The following is a 12,406-nucleotide window of genomic DNA, read 5'->3' on the forward strand; positions in this document are numbered from 1 at the left end:
GGGACCTGGCCTGCAACCCAGGCATGTGCCCTGACCGGGAATTGAACCAGCAACCTTTTGGATCGCAAGTTGGCATTCAATCCACTGAGCCACACCAGCCAGGGATCTGTGTTGTCTTTGGAATGTCCATCTGCATGGAGGCTCTGAGCTGAGCTCTGCCCCTTCTCCGCCAGTGTCAGGAATTCCCACACTGACACTCAGGCCCCCAGGGTAGGAGTCCCTACCTGATTAACATCAATGACACCAGTTACCACCCTTTGCCCTGCTCCCCACCCCTCACCACAGTCAGAGAATCTCAGCAGTCAGCAATCATAAGACTGGAGAAATCAAAAGTAACTCCTCATCAGGAAAAGATTAGGGTTCCCTGTATCAGGGGAACTGCTATTTAAAGGACACTAGAGATGAAGCCTTTAGCTAAGTAAAAAATCACTTCCTAATTTATTCATTTTGTTAGCTCAGGACTTTTCAGCTTTGGAAAGTGGCGTCACACTTGTGCCCAGAGCACATTGCTTCAGCACTCCACCCTCGCTCAGGCCCAGACATGCCCTCACACGAGAGCCCACATCTGCCGCATAGGTGTGCTGGCTGCCCATGGGCAGTTTTGAGAGGCTTCGTGCCTCAGCACAGATTGGCAACACCAATGATCTTCCAGCTTCTTCCTCCAGCCTCCCACACCTGTCCTACCCACTGTCTTGGGCACAGAAAGGCTCCCTGCCCTCCCTACTAGCCAAGCTGCTCAAAGGTGCATGCCTCATAAGGGGCAGGGGCAGGCAGTTTTGAGCTTCCTCTGTGTCTCTCCATCGTTGCACTCTTCTCTCCCTGCAGGCATCCACAATGTGGAGGGTGTGGCCGTGGACTGGATGGGGGACAATTTGTACTGGACGGATGACGGGCCCAAAAAGACCATCAGCGTGGCCAGGCTGGAGAAAGCTGCTCAGACACGCAAGACCTTAATTGAGGGCAAAATGACACACCCCAGGGCCATTGTGGTGGATCCACTCAATGGGTGAGTCCTCCCGGGGCCTTGGGTTAGGTGGGCCAGGTGCCCTGTGGTCTCAGAAGTGGCGGAAGAGATGGAGAGTAAACGGGAGGGCCGCCTAGGTGGGATGCTGAGGCAAGAATGGGAAGCTGAAAGAGGATGTGGCCCTGTCTCCAGGACAATGGGAATGATGCCTTAAACACATACATAGAAATCTGATCCTGTCACTCCCAGCTCAGAGCCCTTCCCTGGCTTTCTTGCCCTTAGAGTGAGATCCACATTCCTTATCAGGCCTAGAGTCCTACAGGGTCTGCCTGCAGCAATTTTGACCTCATCTGCACCTTACTCCCTGACCTTGGAAGTTCTGTTTTCACTGCCCCTGTCTGTGCCTCAAACAGACACTGTGGAGTTTTCTGCCTCAGAGCTTCTGCCCTTGTAGTTCCTCTGCCTGGATTTCCTGCTCACTTGCAGATCTAGCTCCTTCTCAGCATTCACATCTCAGCTCAAACGCCACCTCCTCAGGCCTTCCTCACCTGCTGTCTGGTCATTCTCCATGCTATCACCTGCTTCTGTTCTTCCTGGTTCTTCCTGGCTTTTATCATTCTCCAATGTGTGAGACCCTTGGTTGACTTGGGTAGGGCATGAGCCTCAGGAGAGCAGGAGCCTTGGCTGCCTTGATCTTTTCTGGTTCCCAAGTGCCAGATTGTGCCCAGCTTGCAGTAGGCACTCATCAAATTCTTGTTGAATTGGAAGAATGAATGAATGAAATGTGTGGGACAGGGTTGAGCAGGGCAAGGAGGGCCCTGTGATGGGCTCTGGGACAACACATGTGGGATCACAGGGAGGCTCTTGATAGCAGCTCACATGGTGCTGACCAGTTGCTGCCCACAGGTGGATGTACTGGACAGACTGGGAGGAGGACCCTAAGGACAGTCGGCGAGGGCGGCTGGAGAGGGCCTGGATGGACGGCTCACACCGAGACATCTTTGTCACCTCCAAGACAGTGCTGTGGCCCAATGGACTGAGCCTGGATATTCCAGCCGGGCGCCTCTACTGGGTAGATGCCTTCTATGACCGCATTGAGACCATCCTGCTCAATGGCACCGATCGGAAGGTGGGTAGGTTTGCACCTGTGTGTGGGTGTTCGTAAGTGCATCATAAATCACTTTTGTGTGTGGATGAGGTTCTGTGTGTGTGACTGTGTGGGCATCTGTGTGTGGTTAAGCCTGTGGGCTTTCTGTGTGTGTACCTCTGTCCCATGGATGTGTACATCTGTGCACTTGTGTGTCTATGTGTTGTGTTGTTAGAGTGTATCCGTGACTGCATGTTATCTGCGAGCTGACCATGGTTTGGAATCCCCGGCACATGTCGGAAGGTGCTGCCCTCTGTGGCCTCTTAAACAGTGCTTTCTGCCTCCACCCCAGCTCCTCCTCACCTGGCACACTGCGCAGGGACCACCTCCTCTAGGATGTCTTCAGTCCCCACTTCTACCCTAGATTACCATGTCTTCCTAATTCCTTAGTGCCTACCACAGGTTGGCCTTTAATAAATCCTGGCAAATGCCTGTTGGATGAAGAAATGAATAGATGAGTTCTGGCTGTCTGCTCAGTACTTTGTATGTGTGTGATATGTGTGTGTTGGAGGGATGTGAAGGAAATGAATGGGCCCAAGAGAAGACTGTGTGGACAAGCTCGCCATTAGCCTCCTGCTGGGTTCAGGGTCTGGCACCTCATTCTATGCAAAGCTATCAGCCTTAGAGGCTCCCAGGCTAATGGAGGAAACAAGACCCACACCCAGGATATAGATAAAGAAGGTATAAAGCAGTGATCTCTCTGGATCTTCCTGAGTCCCCCTGTTTGTCTCTAGCTCCTTAGTAACCTCCCCTCCATTGCTAGATCGTGTATGAGGGTCCTGAGCTGAATCACGCCTTTGGCCTGTGTCACCACGGCAACTACCTCTTCTGGACTGAGTACCGGAGTGGCAGTGTCTACCGCTTGGAAAGGGGCGCAGGAGGTGCACCCCCCACCGTGACCCTTCTGCGTAGTGAGCGGCCCCCCATCTTTGAGATCCGCATGTATGATGCCCAGCAGCAGCAAGGTACCCCCTGGGGCTGGGATGGGTGACAGGGTGGGACCTAGATGGGGGGTGAGGCTCCCAGGAGGATGAAGACACTCTCCCTGGGATGCTAGGCTCTGACTTTTGAGGCTCCCCAAAAGAGAGACCCCCAACTCTTGCCCTTAGAGTGAGAAGGCTTGGTGTCCTAGAGGGTCTGCCAGCAGCTTGTTTGACCTCATCTGCACCTTCCTTCCTTATCTCCCTCCCTGCCCCATACCTACATCTGCTTTTCTTCAACATGCTATGGGCCTCTCAGTGTTTTTTCCCTTCCTGTCTCCTCACTTTATTTTTTCAAGATTTTATTTATTTACTTTTTTAGAGAGGGGGGAGGGAGGGAGAAAGAGAGGGAGAGAAACATCAATGTGTGAGAGATATACATGGCTGCCTGTCACACGCCCCCAACTGGGGACCTGGCCCGCAACCCAGGCATATGCCCTGACCCGGAATTGAACCGGCAATGCTTCAGTTTGCAGGCTGGTGCTCAATCCACTGAGCCATGCCAGCCAGGGCTGTCTCCTCACTTTAATGCATCTGCTCCCTTCTCTTCTCAATTTTCCTCCATCCCCTGTCCTCCCCCTCCTCTCCTGACCCCTCCCTGTGGCCCTCCTTCACAGTGGGTACCAACAAATGCCGGGTGAACAATGGTGGCTGCAGCAGCCTATGTCTGGCCACCCCTGGGAGTCGCCAGTGTGCCTGTGCCGAGGACCAAGTGTTGGACGCAGATGGTGTCACTTGCTTGGGTATGAGGGGCCCAGCTGGGGTGGAGGTCAGGAAAGCCGATCCCAACAGGAGGAGGCCATGGGTCCACTTAGAGGTGAAGGAGGCAAAGAGGGCCCTGTTGGGGCAATAGGATGTGGGGGGTGGGGCAAGAGAAGGCTCTGGGGACCAGGAAGGAGGGATGAGAGGGATGTGAGAGGGCTCGAAGATTAGGGGATACTGATGAGCAGGACAGCTATGGAAAGAAGAAAATAGTCTTTTACGTTTATTTCTCCATTATTAAAGTAATATAGCAATAGTTCTAAGTATTAGAAATTAAAGAAGAGAAGAAAAAAGCCCAAATCTGACCCACAAACCCCACTGTATTGTTAGCATTGTGATAAATTGAACAGCATCCTTTTTTTGTTGGGTGGGTTATATGGTTGGTTTTTACGAAGCTGTAATCATACTGTATATAAAATATCTTCTGCCCTTATGAGTTCATGTGTTATAAGTATTTCCTGTGTTATTCTTGCATTATTTTAAATAGCCTCATTTTTAAAATAAAAGTAGGTCACGCTCATTACAAAAGGAAATAAATAAACATTACAGAAAATAGAAGGAGAAAGTACAAGTCACCCAGATACCACCACCAATTGATACCATTGTTACCATTTGGAGACCATCTTCCCAAACATTTCTCTACTCATTTACCTTTCTTAAACAGAATGATGCTGCACATACTGTTCTGTTTCCTGCTTTTGTCACATGACAGGATGTCATGAATACATAAGCAGAATTTTAAAAAATATTTTATTTATTTCTTTTTAGAGGGAGGGGAAGGGAGGGAGAAAGAGAGGGAGAGAAACATCAATGTGGAGAGAAGCATCAATCAGTTGCCTCTCACACGCCCCCAACTGGGGACCTGGCCCACAGCCCAGACATGTGCCCTGACTGGGAATCAAACCAAGACCTTTTGGTTTGCAGGACAACACCCAAACTACTAAGCCACACAGTCAGGGCTGTAAGCAGAATTTTTAATGGCTGAAATAGATTTCATTTAATAAAAGTTCCATAATTTACTTAACCACTTCTCTACTGTTGAATGGTTAGTTGTTTCCAGTTTTTTGTTGTAATCACAGCCAAGATATATTGTGCAGACCATGTACTAGGCATGGTTATAAGCAATTCCCATACAGTAACTTATTTATTCCTTAAAATATTCCTGTAGGAAGGATATTTTTATTATTCCCAATTTACAGGTGAAGAAATTGAGGCCCAAAGTTAGAGGAGGGATATGAACCCAGATCCCATTTCTCTCTCTCTTTCCTTAAGATGTTATTTATTTATTTTTAGAGAGAGGGGAAGGGAGGAAGAAAGAGAAGGAGAGAAACATCGATGTGTGAGAGAAACATTGATTGGTCTCATATGCGCCCCTACCAGGGACCAAACCTGCAACCCAAGCATGTGCTCTGACCAGGAATTGAAACGGCGACCTTTTGCTTTGCAGGACAACACTCAGCCAACTGAGCCATGCCAGTCAGGACTAGATCCCATTTCTCAATCACCCTCTCTGCTATTTCTCATGCCTTCATGCCTTCCCATATTCTGGGTGGGTTCCTTACAGTCGAATCCCGGAAGTGCACATGGGTCAGTGAGGCCTTAGTGCACAGCTAAGAGTGAGTGTCTGAGGCAAGGTGGAGGCAAGAGCAGTGGTGGAGAGAGAAATTGAGTGGCAAGGGTAATGGAAAGATTCTCTACATGGGCTTTGAAATCACCAAGAATTAAAGCAGGAGTGATTTTGGCGAAAGTGACACTGAGCCAGGATCTAAAACCCTTAAGGATGATAGGGAGTGGCTGGGGTCCTAAAGACACAGGGGTTGGGATGATCTGGTAGAATGACAGTCAACATGGATGTTTCAGAGGGAGGGAGAAGCGTAGGGGAGCAGTAGCGAGCAGCAAGGTGGACACCTCAGGTCCAAGGGCCGTGAGAGAGAAAATAGCCATACCCGGGGCCCATGGGAAGGTTCAAGGAGTCAAGTAGGGACGAGAGATGGGTCAGAAAGGGGTTGCACAGAGCTCTAAGGTCCAGGGACAGGGCCTGGCGTGGGAGTCCTGGGCTTCATGAGATTACTGGTACAAACACAAAGGATGGAGAGTTGACTTCTAATAGCCTAAGGCAGATGGGGTTGTGAGATGTGAGTGCCAGGTAACAGAAGCCCGGAGCCTGCAGAGTTCTGGGGCCTGTTTTCACTCCTGTTGGTGCATCTGTGAAGAAAGAAGTCCAGGGACCAGGGCAGGGCCCTGAAGATCCCAGAGACACCTTCCACGGAACAGTTTGTGGAAATGGCAGGGTGGCGTGAGGAGTGCTCTGCTCAGCGGGCACCGGAGTATGGGGGGCTCTGCATATTCTGAGGCCAATCTGAGGGACAGGACATGTTAGAGCAAACATCAGCCTGTGGCTCGAGAGATTTGCGGTTTCCTTCCAGATAATTTGTTCCTGAAGAATTACATACTAGGAAAATTTACCATGTGTATTATTTTTAAATAACAAAGCAAGCAAAGTACAGGGGCCTTAGCACCTGACCCACGATCTGGGTCTGACTTTCCCCCTCACACCCCTGTGGTGCCCACAGCGAACCCATCCTACGTGCCCCCACCCCAGTGCCAGCCTGGCGAGTTTGCCTGCGCCAACAGCCGCTGCATCCAGGAGCGCTGGAAGTGTGACGGAGACAACGACTGCCTGGACAACAGTGACGAGGCCCCAGCCCTCTGCCGTGAGTCACCTGTTCCCCCTGTTGGGCGATGGGCCCACAGGGCAGCCTGTTGGGAGAGCAGGGCCTGCCCTCTCGATGACCTCTGATCTGTTCCCTCCCCAGATCAGCACACCTGTCCCTCAGACCGCTTCAAGTGCGAGAACAACCGGTGCATCCCCAACCGCTGGCTCTGTGACGGGGACAACGACTGTGGGAATAGTGAAGATGAGTCCAATGCTACCTGTTCAGGTGTGGAACAGGATGGAGCACACTGGGCATCCCTCAGTCAGGGAGGCAGTGTAGCGGGAGCCAGGCTTGGGAAGGCAGCAGGGCCTGAAGGGAAAGAAAAGAGTGCGGGGCATTGGAGCAGAGAGGGTGGAGCCCCAGGTAGGAGGAGTGGGGTGCTGTCCCCTTCTGCTGAAGGACAAGGTTGGCTGGAGGACTGAGCCTGCAGGGAACAGAACGTGGCTCTGGATGGGAGCTAAGAGCAAGGCAGGGTGGATTGTCTCCTTGAAGGATACCACAGGCCCCCCTAGAGATGAGGTGATACTGCCACTGTGGGACCATATGGTGGTTTTAAAGTTCTCTGAGAGAAATGGCCATGAAACCCGCGGGAAGACTTCCTGTTACACAGAGAATAGTAGAAAAGGAAAGGAAAACTAAGAAAGGCGGACAGCACGCTGAGCACTCTCACCCGTTCCTGTCCCCAGCTCGAACCTGCCCACCCAACCAGTTCTCCTGCGCCAGTGGCCGCTGCATCCCCATCTCCTGGACATGTGACCTGGATGATGACTGCGGGGACCGCTCTGATGAGTCAGCCTCATGTGGTAAGAGGGACAACAGGAAGGCCAGGCTGGCACAAAGGAGATGACCCGTGTGAACATCCCCGGGGGGCAGGAGGTTTAGAAAGACCCTGCAAGTTAGTACTATGTGGTCTTGAGCAAGTTACTTAATCTCAGTGGCCACTGTGCATTTTCATCTGCAAAGTGGGGATAATAATAGCACCTATATCACAGCGTTGATGGGGGGGCGGTTCATTCAGGCACGAAAAACACTCAGCACAGGGCCCCCTTGGCAACTGCTAGCTTTAAAAGAGGATGCTCAGCAAGCGCTCCCTCCCAGGACCACACCCACACCTTTCCCCTCCCCCCCATCACCCTCAGGCGTGAGCATCTCCTAAACTCTTAAGGGTCACCACAAGACTTGCAACCAGGGGACCATGAGCAGCGGCAAGCAGCTTGTTTCAGGCTCACCCCCTGAGCCTCTCTCCAAACCCCCTTTCTCTCTGACTCTCCAGTGAGCTGACAGCAGCCCCTCCTGGGCTCCTTTCTCTCTCATAACGTTTCCAGGGAGCCAAAGTAGCCCCACCTAGGCTCTCTCCTGTTGCTTCTTCTATCCTAAACCCTTTAATAAACATATTCTCAAAATAAAAGTAAATACATAAAAAGAGAGCGCTCAAGGAGGTAGGGAGAGAAGGGCAGAGTTCCAGGCGGAGGCTTTGCTGCTTAGCCTCCTCTCCCTTGTCTGGCTGCGCTAAGGGCTGCTGGTTACAAGAGGCCCCCTGCACCTACCTGCTTGGTACTCTGATGCTGTGTAATTTGAGGGCCCTACTCAGTTCCACTTTCTTCCTGACAGCCTATCCAACCTGCTTCCCCCTGACTCAGTTTACCTGCAACAATGGCAGGTGCATCAACATCAACTGGCGCTGTGACAATGGTAAGAGCATGCCCCCCCCCCCTCGCCCTGATTTCCCAGGAAAGCTAGAAGCTGCAGCCAGGCCCTGGGGGTGTAAGGCCCAAGGGGTTTTAGAATCAAGCCAGGGCCTCCCTCTGCTTCACTGAAGCCCCACTGGGTTGGCTGGGAGAAAGGAGGATGAGCCAGAAATGTGTGGGGAAACCAGGATGGACTGAGGGGGACCCTGCCCTTCGCCTATCTGCACTGTTCCTGATGCTGAGGCCTGAGCTGTCTATGCTCTGGCAGAGGTTCAAGGCTGGGGAGAGATAAGCAAGGAGGGCTAGGGGGAAGGGGCCAGGGTGGGTGCAGAGCAACAAGATCTCAGTGCCCAACTCCCTTCCCCCTGCAAACCCCACCCCTGAAGTCCTTGGTGCACTCTCCAGGCTCAGGAGCCCGCCTGGCGGTCAGCCACGGACCAGGTGATGTCAGCCCTGAGCCCCAGGAGCCAGTGGATCATCTTGTGTGTGCTGTCTCAGGGCTCTGGTTGTGTCTGTGTGTTGTGATGTGTTGTACCAGCGGCTCCAGCCCTGGCTGACATGTGAGAGGATGGACTGGGTCAGCGCCATGTTGCCCCTCATCTTTGCCATGTCTCGTGTGCCAATGGTTGCCTTGGCGGTTTCTGTGTTTCAGAGAAGGATTGTGGGGACGGCTCTGACGAAAAGACCTGTCCTGAGCCTGCCGGTCAGTGCATAGAAGCACATGCACCATCATCCCCAGAGCCCAGCTGGCCTCTGGCCGCCGCTCAGGACTCCCAGGCAGCTCCCCACCCAGAGCTCCTAGGGTGTGAAGGAAAAGCTCAGGAGAGGAGCAAGAGAGAGGAGGCAACAGAAGGAGAAAGCAGAGTGGAAAGGAAAGAAGCAGAGTGGGCAGAGGGAACCTCTCAGAGGAGAGGAAATGAGAGAGAAGGGGACAAGGAGACCAAGACAGAGGGGAAGGAGAGTCAGAGAAGCAAATCCAGGTGGAAAAGAGGCAGGAACATTACCCAAGGGAAGGAGCCAAACCCCGGGCTTCCCGATTGGCCAGTAAGTGTGGAGGGAAGTCCACAACCCCTGACCCTCAAGACCTGGATCGTAGGACATCATTTGGTCTCCCCCAGATGCCTTCTGGTGGTCCCGACCCTTCCCAGCTGTAGGCAGTGTCCCTAGTGAGCTGGGTGCTCAGCACATGAAGCTCAGCAACACCCAAGTTCAGGGCAGGTCCTGATTAAGCCCTTCCCTTCCCAGCAGAGAGGCCTCTCCTACACTCTACCCATCTCTCCCCTTCAAAACCAGAGAAATCCCTACCTTTCCCCTAAAGCAAACAGACCCCTGTTCCCACACCCAAACTAAAGGAACATGTCCTGCGTCCCTCCCAGCCAGCCTCCTGGGACTCAGGGAAGAGCCCTCTTGGAGCCCCTGCCCACCCCCACCACCCCTACTCTCCACCACGTGGGCCATGGTGCATGCTGCAGTCTATGCAGTTTCTGTGTCTTTTCTGTTTGTTTTTTTCTCAATGGGGGTGTTGGGGTGGGCAGGGGTTTGAAATGAGGAGGAGGTGGGAGTGGGGGCCCCAAGCTGGGGTCACAGAGGAGGCTGCTTGCTGACCTGCTCCTTGCTTCTCCCCTTCTTGCCTCCCCCCACCTGCCAGACAATGACTGTGGGGACAATAGCGATGAAGCCGGCTGCAGCCACTCTTGCTCTAGCACCCAGTTCAAGTGCAACAGCGGGCGCTGCATCCCAGAGCACTGGACCTGCGATGGGGACAATGACTGTGGGGACTATAGTGATGAGACGCACGCCAACTGCACCAATCAGGGTAGGCACCTGGGGCCAGCGGGGTGGGGCACGATTATCCACATGACAGTTACTCAGCCATCCATCCATCTGTCTATCCTCCCCACTGCATGTCACTGCCACCTGGGAGCCAGAGATAACCCAGACACGGCTCTTATCCTGCAGGAGTTTCCAGTCCTGTGGGAGAGGGAGATTGCAGACACCTCATTGTCACACACTGTTAAGATCACAGGCGCTGCAGCTGGGTGGCCTTGGGTTTGAGCTCCAGCTCTGCTACTTACTCTCCGGGTGGCCTTGAGCAAGTTACCTAATCTCAATGGCCTCTGTGCATTTCATCTGCCAAACGGGGATAATAATAGCACCAACATCACGGCATCGACATGGGGGATTTCGGTGAAATCATCCACAAAAAAAAGCACTCAGGCATGTGGCTGTGTTTGGGACCCAGTAGCTTGGAAAGGGGATGCTCAGAGGTGTAGGGATGAATGAGTACAGTGGGAACCAAAGGAGAGAGGGGTTGGCTCTGTGAGGGTCCCTAGTGCCCAGGCCTCCAGGACGCAGCTAGAGGGCAGTGGAACTGAGTTCAGGCGAAGGCAGATACTCTCAGGGGATACTGGTTTCTCAGCTCTGGCCAATTGTTACGATGGAAGAATGCAGACCCAGCATTGCCCTGGCTCAAGAAAAATCAGAAATGCGGATTTTTTTTGGTGAAATCTACCCATTTTTAGATACCTATATTAGTGTCCTAAAGCTGTCACAAAAGTTCTCAGAGTTTTGGAGGCTAGAAGTTCAAGACCTAAATGTCAGCAGTGTTTGTGCCTTGGGAGCGCTGTGAGGGAGAATTTATTCCAGCCTGTCTCCTAGCTTCTGGAGTTTGCTGGCAATCTCTGGCATTCCTCAGCTTGTACACGCTGCACCCTGATATCTGCCTTCATCTTCACGTGGCGTTCTCCCTGAGCGTGCGTCTGTCTGTGTCCATATTGCCTCTTTATGTAAGGACACAGTCATATTGGATTAGGGCCCACCCTAATGACTTCATTTTAAATTGATCACCTGTAAAGACCTATTTCCAAATAAGGTCACATTCACAGGTACTGTGAGTTAGGACTTTACCATCTTTTTCAGGGAACACAAATCAAACCATAACAACTGGCAATGAGTTTTAAAAGTTTTAAAAACACCACAGGCCAAAATCTGTCCACAAACCTCATCTGGCCCCTGGGCCACCAGCTTACAACCTCTGCCCTGTTGAGTTAAGGTGCCCATAGTGGAATAGTGCTGAGCACAGAGCAATCCCTGTGGGCCCCGCCCCGAGAGGGAGGATGGGGAGACTCACCGTCACTGAGTCTCCAGGGCCACCACTGACATAGGCTAGGTGAGGAGAACAGGTAGTAGTGCCTTGGGATTCTGAGAAGGGGACCGTGGAGGCCGGTACGTGGCCTGGTGGAAAGAGCTTCCAGTCCCTCACTTACGAGCTGGGTGAACTTGGGCAGGTTGCTTCCTCTAAGCCTCAGCTTCCTCCTCTAGGAATTGAGAATAGATCATGTGGGGCCTGGCACATGGGCACAGGGATGTCCTGATTGGTAGTGATAGTTAGCTATGGTTGTGAGCTGAAATGGTCTGGGACCGTTCAGGAGGAGCTGGGATTTGAACTGGGCCCTGATTCGAGTCTGTGTAAATGGATAAGCAGGAGGGTCTGCAGGGGGGGGGTCGGGGGGGATGGCCTCGAGAACCCAACAGTAAGACTTAGAGGGTGAAACTGAGCACTCTCTCAGGGGCTAGTGGAGCCAGGTGGGGCCCCTCAGACCAAAGAGGACAGCGAAGAATGAGGCTGTGTCAAAGGGCGTGGATCACAGCAGGTGAAAGTCAGGCACTGGGATGTTCAAAGGATTTCGAAGCTGCAAGGTGATATGATATAGGAGGTCTTTTGGAAGATAATCCTGGAAGAAGATTAGTTTAGAAATTGGTTCAGAGGCCCTGAGGAAGGAAACTCAGCTTGGAAGCTGCTGCTAAAGTCCAGATACAAGATGAGAGCATTGCCCTGGCTGGTGTGGCTCAGTGGATTGAGCACCGGCCTGTGAACCGAAGGGTTGCTGGTTCGATTTCCAGTCAGGGCACATGCCTAGGTTGCGGGCCAGGTCCCCAGTTGGGGGCATATGAGAGGCAACCACACATTGATGTTTCTCTCCCTCTCTTTCTCTCTCCCTTCTCCTCTCTCTAAAACACTTAAGTAAATAAAATATATTTAAAAAAAAAAAAAAAAAAGGATGAGAGCATTGGCCATGTTTGTGGCAGGACAGGTGGGAAAAGGAGGGCCTGCAGCAGCAGTGTGAATGTTAGGTCAGGCTGGTGGG

The 12,406-nt window shown here is 52.3% G+C and overlaps 1 protein-coding gene across 1 annotated transcript in view; it reads left to right on the forward strand.

Annotated features, from left to right (window-relative positions):
- LRP1 (LDL receptor related protein 1) overlaps nt 1–12,406 on the forward strand; it is a 78,848-nt gene that overhangs the window by 28,519 nt on the left and 37,923 nt on the right. The window contains exons 12-20 of the mRNA XM_090273447.1: nt 826–1,006; nt 1,871–2,093; nt 2,875–3,076; nt 3,709–3,834; nt 6,427–6,567; nt 6,670–6,795; nt 7,257–7,373; nt 8,182–8,262; nt 9,907–10,074. Coding sequence (XP_090129573.1) covers nt 826–1,006; nt 1,871–2,093; nt 2,875–3,076; nt 3,709–3,834; nt 6,427–6,567; nt 6,670–6,795; nt 7,257–7,373; nt 8,182–8,262; nt 9,907–10,074 — 1,365 coding nt within the window. The remainder of the gene's footprint in view (nt 1–825; nt 1,007–1,870; nt 2,094–2,874; nt 3,077–3,708; nt 3,835–6,426; nt 6,568–6,669; nt 6,796–7,256; nt 7,374–8,181; nt 8,263–9,906; nt 10,075–12,406) is intronic.

The sequence above is a fragment of the Furipterus horrens genome, unplaced genomic scaffold (genome assembly GCF_987537825.1).
Source record: "Furipterus horrens unplaced genomic scaffold, mFurHor1.1.pri manual_scaffold_4, whole genome shotgun sequence".
Taxonomy (NCBI): domain Eukaryota; kingdom Metazoa; phylum Chordata; class Mammalia; order Chiroptera; family Furipteridae; genus Furipterus; species Furipterus horrens.